General features: G+C 39.4%; 1 protein-coding gene across 4 annotated transcripts in view; it reads right to left on the reverse strand.

The window, feature by feature from the left end:
• Positions 1 to 11941, reverse strand: part of pde5ab (phosphodiesterase 5A, cGMP-specific, b) — a 167801-nt gene that overhangs the window by 33757 nt on the left and 122103 nt on the right. For 3 of the 4 annotated variants that reach the window (XR_007262654.1, XM_048600064.1, XM_048600045.1), the window contains exons 8-11: positions 11722 to 11830; positions 11519 to 11603; positions 5727 to 5902; positions 2855 to 2914 (exon numbers count right to left, since the gene is read on the reverse strand). Coding sequence is in view for 3 of the 4 variants with exons in the window: in XM_048600064.1 (XP_048456021.1) it covers positions 2855 to 2914; positions 5727 to 5902; positions 11519 to 11603; positions 11722 to 11830 (430 nt within the window). In the remaining variant the exon portion in view is untranslated. The remainder of the gene's footprint in view (positions 1 to 2854; positions 2915 to 5726; positions 5903 to 11518; positions 11604 to 11721; positions 11831 to 11941) is intronic. The other variant, XM_048600054.1, reaches the window with a different exon arrangement.

Raw genomic sequence — 11941 nt, forward strand, 5'->3', positions numbered from 1 at the left:
GGGAAAAGTCCAGGGTCTTGTCCAGTATTTTAGATGATGCGGATTTTTGCACAACCTGACAGCAAGAATAAGTGTTACAAGAATGTGATTCAAATAATGCATTCTGTTTCATTTGAAGAAGAAGGGAAATGTAATAACTCTATTCTAAACATTAATTTAATGAATTAGAAAGCTGTACTCCTCCTTTTCCAGACTACTATGCTAGCTGGCATGGTAAACAGATCTCTATCCTTAGACACCAATTAATTACAGAATCAAGTTACATTAATGAGATGAAGTTGGAAATGTTTCTTAAATGAATTAAGTCCATACCTGCCATGACCAATGTCATGCAAACTCTGGAAATCATTCATATTAAATAGATTAGCAGATACCTTGGCCTTGGCTTTACAGTAACATACTCATCTGTACCTTAAATTTCCCTAGCACAATGGTAAAGATCAACTGCAGCTGAGCCATGAAAAGAATAATGGTAAACTGAGCAAGAATGACAAAATTCTACAGTGCAAAAACAGGCTATTTAGCCCATTGTACTTGTGCTAGATCGCCAAATGAGCATCTCACCTAGTGATGACAGTGAGGACTCCATTCAATGTGTTTCCACTTCTGACCCACTGCCCACCTATCAGGCTGTAGCTCATATATTACTTCACTTCCTGAAAGCTGAACCTGACGCAACATGGGCCCAGGTTAAGCTGTTTTAATAATGCTTTCATGAGCTCCAAAACCTGAAGAACATTAGCCATTTTAGCAGACAGAGCAGGGCTCTGAGCAGTCTGTAAGTACCCGCTGAAGCCATAGCGATTGCACTATGTAGGAATAATAGGAAAAGGAGAATAAGGCTTTCCAGTTGCACTCTTCCTCCATCTCTAGAGATATGCATGAGGATAAGAATGTCTTTTTGGATAAATTTCTATTGTCCATTTCCCTCACAAAAATTGTTCTTATTCATTATGTCCATTGTTGAGTGCTGGATGGCGGGAGGCCTTTCAATTTGTTTGATGTGAAGACGTGAATTGATAAAGGTCCAATTGCGGATGTTCAAGTGTGCTTGATAGTTGCAGAACTACTCCATGTCGATAGCATAGGGGAGTGAAAGAAATGTTGGGAAGAACAGTTGCCATTGTGTTTCCTGGGTTCAGTCACTCACTGAAGTAACCTAAATAAAGTTTTCATTCACAAGGATATCCCAAGCAGCAATGGGAGCAACTGAGAGTGCATCACCCTTAGCACCTTCTTCTTCCTCTTCTTTCATATCATCCTTCACTCTCTATGAGTTTTCCAATGTTGCTCTGAACTCTTGGCTTCTTTTTGCCATAAGTTCAAGCCTTGCTGTGTTGTGCAGACCACAGCAAAACACAAGCACTCTACGGACTCAGTTCTGAGGAAGGGTCACCGGGCCGAAAACGTTAACTCTGCTTTCTCCTCCACAGATGCTGCCAGACCTGCTGAGCTTTTCCAGCAACTTTGTTTTTGTTCCACTCTACGGACTCTGATTGGTACATATTGACAGTAACTCCAGATCTGACCAGGAACCTGAAAATCACCTTCAGCAAGTTTCAATCAAATATTTCATGATGATTAGACATTTATTGTAATGATGAACCATTAGACATCAGGTTTCTCATGAGAGCCAAGAGCCATATTTGAAGGGATTATTCCTTGCTGGTTAACAGCCACCTCTTTGGATCTGTTTCTGGGCTAATTTCGGAACTTAGATTGCTGCAAGATGAAAGAACCATGCCAGTTGCCTGGGACTCTTTCAGCTTAAATATCATTTTATTATTGCACACCAATATTGCATTTACGGAGGGGAGGGTTTTACATTTGGTCAATAATATTGGCTGTTTTGGGGGATGTGAGTTGCTGCTTGTGTGCAGACAATGATGCTCTGCAGCTGTGGGAGCAAGCCTCAGCCAAAATACCAAGCTACCAGACTACTTTCATCATAGGAAAAGTTCACGTTATTGCTGACTCTGACAAGCAAACCAAAAGCTTTATGCATTGTGGATCTTTGATGAGTAGACACTGTATATGACTGTAGCAGAGGCCTGGAAAGATCCAAACGCAAAACATTTGAAGGTTATGCCAATTTCGAGTGGTAACGAAAGGCCACAATCTAACATGACATCCTGAACCTCTTGTGAGATTGATGTTCAGACACATTGAGAAAGCTGAACTGCTGCTGTGGAGCCTGTGTTAAGGTAGTGCTGCCAGCAAGTCATACCTCTCTGTTGATTCCTTATCTGGTACTGCCCTCTCTCAGGTCCAGCGATAGGCCTATGACCAGAGGGCTACTGCTGCTGGAGTTGCTATTGGCCATATTATTTGACAGCTGAAATTCAATCTAATGCAGCATAAGCACTAAAAGATCAAATCTCCAAAGTGCTCAACAAAATTTTGAAATGTGGAAAGCAATTTCTCAGCAAACATACTGTGAAGAAACCCTTTCCTACTCAGCGCCAAGGAAGCAGCTTTGTGTACTGAATATTGATCATCAAACTTCCTTTGAGGTCAGTTCAACCTTTTCAAATGTCACCATATACTCACTTACTTTCACTGTCTTCTACAATTCCACCAATAGCACCCAGTGCTAACTTGGCAGCTCCTGGTTTAACTCTTCCACTGTCTTTGCATCATCTGATATCCAGTCTTAGACAAGGAGCAATTTCATTCAGTTAGACATTGGAGAGAGAAGCTATCACATTTGGCAAATTCTTTAACACTGCCATGACGCCATCGCCTTGCCCAGACATTGGAAATTACTAGTTGTGTGGGCACAGACTGTAATTATGAAAATTGAATGCTGAACTACATAAATTGTGAACAAAATATAAAATGAAAAGCTTTTTACCGCTGTTACCTGAAGCGCCTCAGTTTCATTTTCAGTGGCAGATGCATGATATGAAAGGACCTGAAAGAACATCAAAAGACATTTGGAACAATTTACTATTTCCTCTGTACAGTACCATTATTTATTGCTTGAAATTACTCTTGTTCTTATGAAGTTCATACCTCAGAAATGATGCTAAACTGACAGATTTCCCTGCATGATATTTGAAGGAAAAAAAAACGGTGCCTGCAATAATTGTTGCAACACCGAACCTTGAATTTTCAATTCAATAACAACAGATCGCTTAGAAATACTTTTCTACAATGTACAATTATAAAATGACACCGAAGGGGAAATCCATACTGTTCTGCACCATTATTTGGAAGGTTTCACTGTGGGCTACAATTCTGACTAAACACGTTAAAATCCTTCGAGGACCATATCTGAATACTGTAATGGAGAATGTCTGCAGTTTATTTGGCAACAGCGATTCACTCAGGTCATGGGCAGACAATTAAAAAAAATCATGGGAGGATGAAATGTAAGTGTTACATAGAATTTCATAGAGTTTACTGTACAGATGAACAGGTCATTTGACCCAACTGATCTGCATTTATGCTTGATATGAGATTCTCTCCTCCCTATTTCATCTATCCCTATTAATATATTCTTCTGTTTCTTTTTCCTCTTGCAGCTATCTAACTTTCCTTTAAATACGTCAATGGTATCTGCATCAATGATTCTTTCATTAGTAAATTCCCTATTTTAACTGCTTTCTGAATAAAGTATTTTCTCTTTATATGTTAGCCCCTTACCACTAGAAAACGGATCAGAAATGACTTATTCAGCTTGTTAAGAAGATTACAGTTCAATTTCATTTTGAAAAATAATGTTGGAAACTTTTGAGGATTAAGAACCCCAACATATAGGCATGTTCTGAGGAAGGGTCACCAAACCCAAAACGTTAACACTGACTTTTTTCTTCACAGATGCTGCCAGACTTGCTGAGCTTTTCTAGCAACTTCTGTTGTTGTTCATGATGGTAGACGAATTGCTTTCCTGGCTAGATTTGCAGAGGTCCAAATTTCAGGTGGGAATCTAGCATTCACAGTGCGTTGTTGGTCAAATTCTACAAGGGGTAAACTTGAGAGGTCAGGGGTTTATTGTGGACGTGGCAGACAGAATGGGTTGGATAGGTTCCATCCAGTCGGCGGCTTTGAATCATTCAACTGAGAAAAACTACAAGCAGTGTGATAAAGGCACTTAACTGATGGCTTCTGTGGGAGCCAAAAGGTTATTACTGAGTAGCTGTTGCTTGATAGCACTGTTGATGACACCTTCCATCACTTTACTGATGTTCGAGAATAGCCTGATGGGGCAGTTTGTGGCCAAATTAGATTTGTCCTGCTTGATATGTATGGGACATAGCAGGGCAATTTTCTAAATTGTTGGTTAGGTGCCAGTGTTGTTTACTGATGATTGTAAGATATCCAGCAGTGTCTGTAACTCCTCCGATACATAAGTAGCTCACATTCAGAAAGATCTGGACAAAATTCTGGCTTGCACTGACAAGTGGCAACAAAAATTCATGCCTCACAAGTGCCAGGGAATGACAATCTCCAAAAAGAGAGAATCCAACCATCTTCCCTTCCAGTTCAATGGCATGACCATTGCTGAATCTCCCACTGTCAACAACCTGGATGTTACCATTGACCAGAAACTGAACTCGGCCAGCCATATGAATACTGAGGGTATCAGAGCAGGTCAGAGGGTAGACATTCTGCAGTATGTTACTTATCTCTTTTCCCAAAAGCCTATCCACCATTGTCAAGGCACAAGTCAAAAGTGTGATGGATTATTCTCCATCTGCCTGACTGTTGCAGCCCTATCAACAATCAAGAAGCTCGACACCATCCAGGACTAAACATTCTAATTGACTGACACCTCATTCACAATCTTCAACATTCACTGTCTTCACTCCTGACACACAGTGGCAGCAATGTGTATCATCTACTACACTGCTATAATTCATCAAGTTTCCTCTGATGTGTGATTTGCAAACATGTGATTTCTACCTTCTAGAAGGACAAGGGCAGTGGATACATGGGAACACTACCACCTGGAAGTTGCCCTCCCACTCACTATCCTCACTTGAAACTATATCACCACTCCTTCACATTTGCTGGATCTGTCCCTACACCCCAAGGACTGTGGTGATCGAGGAAGGCAGCTCACCACCACCTTCTCCAGGGCAATTAAGGATTGGCAATAAGTGCTGCCAAGCCAACAACATGCACATTCCATGAACAAATTTCAAAAATGTGTTTATGCATGCCTGATTTTACAATTTCAATGGGTCTCTTATGGATCAAATGGCTCCCAAAGGGTTACCTATTTTCCTGGAACATGATCCAAAGTGGTACAGTATCTCTTCAAAAGGATTCCCTGTCTATCCAAAAGAAATGATCTAAGAACAGATTCTCTCTTAACCTGGTCTAATCTCAACATCCTAGGTCCATGGACTCCAAAATCTGATGTTATTGAAGTTTTTTGATCTTTTAAATGGTTGGGATCCATGCATGCACAAATTAGGGACTGCACTAATTTTGCTCCCATGAAAATGAGATGTAGGATCCAGGGACAGAAATTAGCAGCAAAGGAGATAGTCACTATTACAGCTAAAATCTGAACTTTGGGTTTCCCATGTGCAGCATGCAGAAACTGGTAGCTAACTTTGGCAACACACCTTTGGTAACATAGCTAATTCTCCACAAGGACTACTCAACTACAAAGGACTGGGGAGAGGAAGGTCAGTTGACATAGCATGCTGATCTGACAATCTGGAATTTTGACCTGTGGTGAAAATTACAAGCTACTCTTGTTCATCACTTACCTCCAGTGTCACAATCTGTTTTGCCATGGCCATTTCAACAGTTTCATACATCTGAGTGTTCTGTATGCCCAAGCCACAAAAAATGGCAAATGCTTCCAGAAACTGCTCATCGTTTTTATTAAAGGCACTGATTTTGTCAACGGTTTCACCAATTTTGTTCATCAACTGACAGACACCTGAAATGCATAAATGACGTACTGTAACCAATTAAAAGAAGGACTGATGGAAGATTTTACTGTTAGATCAGTTTTTGCGGGTATATAAGATAAAGTCCATGGACCAGAGTAACACATTAATAAATTAACATAGTGTCATAAACAGTGTTTGCACATTATTACTGACATCAGATTAACATATGCTACTGCTATGATAGATGCTTCTAATCGATTTAATCTGCATGAGTGACAAAGGTGAACTTTATGTAGCTCTATTCCTGACAGTTTTCATTTCATACCATTTGATGTCATTTGAGGACAGATTCAAGATTTCTACCATGGAATTTTAAGATTCGAATTGCTGTGGTGGGGAATTATTAATTGCCAGCTAACTTTCTCTGACCCATGAAGTGAGCAGCTCATAGCAGAAAATTGAGTGGACATGTTGGGTACCCTTTTGCCTGCCTGGTTCAATCTTTTGTAATCACAATGAAAGCTCTGATACAATCTGTGATGGTTCTCTTAGGCCATATCAATTGAGGATCAGTCACTTAAAGAAATGGTGTCACAAAGCAATATTCATGATTCCAGGAAAATAAAACAAAGAACTGCGGATGCTGGAGATCTGAATTACACAAAAACAGAAATTGCTGGAGAAACTTAGTAGGTCTATGGAGGGAGAAAAACAGGCTTAACATTTTGAGTCCGGTGATGATGCTGCTAGATCTGCTGAGTTTCTCCAGCAATTTCTATTTTGGTGCATTTCACAATTCCACTGTCAGCTATCTGATAATGATGCAAAATAAAAACAGAACAATAAATCCGATATAATTATTTCAGATTACTACAGTACCATGCTTACCACTAGTGACATTTTAACCTTCCCTTTGGCTGTTTCTTACATTGGTTTTACCTAAAGACTTGATCTCTGTGATGTCAACAGCTATTCGACTTTATAAATGGGATTGTTTTAGTCTAACTTGCCTGGTGGGAAAAAAAACCTTAGAGTACTGTCTACAGTTTTGGTCATCATATTTAAAAAAAGGATGTACTGGCATTGGAAGCAGATCAAAAGAAATTCATTAGGATGATTCCTTGGATGAAGGGTTTGATTTTTCAAGAATGGTTAAACAGGGTAGGCTTTTATTCATTAGAGTTTAGAAAATTAAGGGGTTATCTTATTGAAACATACAAGATTCTGAGAGGTTTGACAGAGTAGATGTTGAGAAACTGTTTTTGCTTGTGGATGGATCTCTAGGGGATGTACTTACAGATTAAGGGGAAAATTCATTTAAAACTGAGATGCAAAGGAATTTGTTCTCCCAGAAAGTCATGAATGTCTGGAATTCTGTAACCCAGAGAGTTGTGGAGACTAGATCACTGAAAGTATTTAAAAAGAAGGGAGATAGGTTTTTGACATACCAGGGAATTGGTAGTTATGCTGAATCGGCACAAAATAGTAAATTTGGCCTGAAGCAAATCAGCCCTGATCATTTTGATGAGCGGGACAGGTTTGAGGGACAGAGTGGCCTACTCCTGCGCCTATTTCTGAGAGAGAGTCTTCTCAGCCGGTGTTGAATTCTGTCTCCTCAGTTCCATCTCCTTTTCAAAAACTGAATTCTTTAGCTTGTTTGCATTTTCCATGTCTACTGAAGTTATATTTTCAGGTTTGATAATTGCAGGTGAGGTTTCATCTCAACAGATGAAGATTCTCATTAAAAAAATCAAATAAGGCCTGAGGATCTTTACATATTTCCCATGGAGTCTAGTCCAACGGTTTCATTGTCCTTGTGAATATATTAACTTCAACTCAGACTGTCATGAACTTGGTTAATCTGGGCCAATGTAGTTCAGATGACCTCTGTGGCTATTTTATGTTTGTATTTTGGTCCATTTTTAGAACTGTTTCTGTTCATGAACATCCCAGGTATCAAAATCAGCCAATGGGATTCAAAGAGCAATACTCCGATTGTGTATTTTTATTGGCAGCACGGAGATCCTTACAGATCATACGAATTGGCCTAGGTGAACAGAAGGTGGCAGCCTTAAGCTGCATTTTCAGAGTTGTCCATCGGATGAACGTTCATGAAATGCTTTAACACATTAGGTAGAATTTTCTGACTTATATCTGACTGAAATGGCAGCATAAATATGCAGGTTGGAAACCTAATTTACTAATTGATGATCTCCGCCACTTCCTTCACATTATTATCCTTCAACTTTGTGAATGCTGGGCACTTTCCACCTACCTTTAGTGCCAGCTCCAGTCCTTTCTATTGCAAAGGCCGCAAGAGACTGCAACAATCCTGGACACACTTGCTGGACCATATTGCAGGGAGGGTCCAAATCTATCAATGCAGTAGAATCCCAACTTGAACCGATCATTTGTTCAATTGTTGCTCACTTGGTGTTGTGGCTCCAGTTGTACCTGGCCCTTTCCTTTGTGGGAGTTTCTTCACGGAGGTCAGCAGAGTAGTGTTGAATGGGTATTCCTTATCTCCCAGAAGCCAATCACTGAGACTGTTCAATGGAGAAAAGACCTGCAGAAGTTGAGACGACTGTAGGATGGAAAATATATGACACTCCCTGCGTATCTGGCATGGACTTGCACAATGTTCATGCAGTGGTCACAGACCAGCTGCTCATCAAGACAGTGGAGGTTCTTCTGAATAACAAATGGCTGGTCTAATAGCATCTTAACTGACACGAGTGCAATCAATCATCCCGGGAAATGTGAAAATCCTGCGACTAATATAAAGCTACCAGCCCTCTAGGGTTTGACTGACTTCATTTATGTCAACGTGAATACAGTTGGAGGTCTTGGCAAAGAGGTAATCAGAGACCCACTGTTGGTAACACGTAGCAGCATACAGCAGAATGTCATCAGTTCATACCAAGAAGGATCAGATGGGTAGAATGGTAATCCCCTTAACGTCCATCGGCAATAGGTGGTCACTTGCACATCTTGAATGGAAGAATGCTTCCTATACACAACACTAAGAGTTCCTCAAAGTGCAGCCCTGTTGTCCATTCCTTGGAGCTGCACATGTTTGTGGGGAAGGCGCTGCTGCTGTCAGAAATGCTGTCCTCGTCACTGTGGCTGTCGGGTTGAACTAAGCCGGAGTCATGCTACTAAAGAACACATAGCACCATGTTACAGGCAAGTTGTAAGCTGCTGACATTGAGCCTCTTAGGCAATTAAAAGCTACCAAAGTTGCTGCTTCCCAAATAGTCAGCCAATTCAGGTTGAAAGAATTAATTGTGTCAGCACCTTTTACTCCAGCTATCTGCATGATTACTTATTTCAGTCATTATACCGTTGCAGGCAGGTCAGTTTCAGTCAACAATGACTCCTTTAATCTGGTGACATTCAGACACACCATGGAACCTAACCTGGGAAAGTCAGAACTTGCAGTCAAGGAAACTATTAATTGAATTAATGGCTTTCCCACCATGTCAATGGGATTTCCCACTGGCCTCAAAGACCGTTATGGAGAAAGCAACAACAGAAAGAAATAACAATGAAAATCCATTCAGGAGTCAATTTGAGGGGATTAAATCTCTGCACGCAAATGTGCTTCCCTGCATTCCTTTGTAATGAGAGGAAAATTCCCCTCGTTATTTGCTGGATTTTGAAGTGATGCTGGTGAACTCTGCTGCTGCTACTTGGAGCTACTCTGCCAGAAGATCTACCCTCATGGGATCTCATGACTCATCAGTCTTGTGCTATCCTCATTAATCCATTTCAGCTCAACTGCAACTGCACTGTGACATCTGTCGGACAACTATGTATGGGTAAAACTTCTGTCCTACTGCCCTCCACTTTTTTTGTCAATTGTGCCCAACAGATTTTTATATATCAAATACAATTTGTTAGCATAATACTTTGAAATATGACAGACATTTTAAATGCTTGTGGACAAATGTCTTATTATATAGATTGTATTTAAGTTGGTAATATAAAAACAGTTAAATGCTTATTAAACGTAAAAGTGAAAATATAACAATTGAAGAACTATACAATTATCATCAATTTACAATCATAAGTGATTCACAGGTTGTCTAATAAATACTGTTTTTTCAATTCTAAGCAAATGATAAAACTAGCGTATATTATACAAAAATGAACACTTATATAAATGGTAATATTGTATTCATTATATAGAAAATATGAAACAGAAGCAGAAATACACCATAATGGCCCTTGAACCTGCTCCATTATTCTACATGATTGAGACTGATCATCTGCCCTCAACTTCACTTTGCTGCTCATTACTCATAAATCTTGATTCCCCTAAAGACCAAGGACCTATCTCAGCCTTAAGTATACTAAACATTGGAGTATCCACAAATGTCTAGATTAGAAAGATCCAAAGATCAATAGAACATTAAGTGAAGAAATTTCTCCCCAAAGTGATTTTCTCTGAATGGGCCAGAAGGTATTCACACAGTTAGCTATTGTAAGTGGCGAGTCACCACAAAGTCCTCCAACCCTAAAAGACTGAATGGTAGCTGTTGCAGGTAAAGAAAATAAAGCACCTTTTTCTTGAGGTGTCAACTTTAAAGCATCAAAAATAAAAAAAAAATGTTTCCTGCTGCCAGGCCACCATTGTAGGGGGGTGGGGGGAACATCTATAGGCAGTTGACTGTTTCTGAATTTGCAGAGGAGCCTACAAAGCTTTAAATGGCTTTTTACTTGTGTTAATTGGCCAACCATGGCTGTAGGCAGTTAGTTCTTCCAGCCACAATCCCACCTCTGGGAAAATGGGCTCAGGAATGGGATGGTGCCTCATAGGCTGGCATTGCAAATGACATACCTGGTTGCCTCCTTTTATTTCAATGGAAATGTTCTGCCCATTAATAAACAAGTCAGGTAGCTCATTTGAGGAGCAACCCTGCTGTGTTTTCTATTTTACAGACACATTTTCAGTTCTCTGTCTACTGTCCTATTTTGTTAATGGCGTAAATTCCCAGGGCACTGAGAAATTAATGCAAACAATGCCTGTCTGTCTAACTATCTAATCTTTCAAAACACACATTCTATTCTTGGAACAATCATTCACACTTTCCTCATGAAAACATGACGTGGTATTAATTGGAGCTTCACTCCTTGACTAGAGTGATGTGTTAAACTCATCAAAAACATTTGTTCATTTGTCTCCTCCACAAGTTTGTTATCCTTGCAATTAAACTAATTAATTCTTCCTATAAAGTACAGTTTATGCAAATAAAAAAAACTCGTAGTGACTAGACACTTAAACAGAGGTGTTAAATTTATCTCTTCAATGATTCCCATTTGAAAACTTATTTATAGAAATACTGGCTATACTAAGACCACAAATTGGGCAGTTCAGAAGGGAAGAACTTTCCTTGATCAGACAAACCTCTATGAATTAAAGAAGATTTATTAACTTATGCCTTTTCAATAATTTATGCAATCTAAGAAAATTAATACACTAGAAAGCAGACAGTCAAAAACTTTCATCCTTTTTATTGCAGTTTGTTATGATTTTAATGAATGAAATGAATCATCTGAAGAATTGCTCATGGAAGTATGAAAAGTACAGACATGCAGACAAATCCCACACACACAACCAGCACAAACGTACATTAAAATGTTCAGAGAAGCTCCAGTACCTATCACTTTATTCTTCTTTCCATTTTTAATTGGGGTGCAGAGCAAGCTTTTTATTTGTTTGTTTGTACTTTCTGCATTTTCACTCTATCAAGCAAATAAAAATAGGGTTAAAAGCTACTGGGAATATCCAAATATCACTAAATGATAAAATCCTTGGATTAAATCAGGTGTAATTTGTTGGCATTATTTAAGATCCACTTACTGTCCATGTAAACCGTGTATCCTTGCTAACATCTGAAATATTCAAGGTTTCCATGGTGCTTTTTGCGTACTTTGCAAAAATGTAGTTGATTTTATTTGTATCATAACTCCTGTTAAAAAGAAACGAACATATATGAACATGAGATAGTAGGAACTGCAGATGCTGGAGAACCTGAGATAACAAGGTGTAGAGCTGGATGAACACAGCAGGTCAAGCAGCC

Source organism: Rhincodon typus, chromosome 1 (assembly GCF_021869965.1).
Source record: "Rhincodon typus isolate 14 chromosome 1, sRhiTyp1.1, whole genome shotgun sequence".
NCBI lineage: Eukaryota > Metazoa > Chordata > Chondrichthyes > Orectolobiformes > Rhincodontidae > Rhincodon > Rhincodon typus.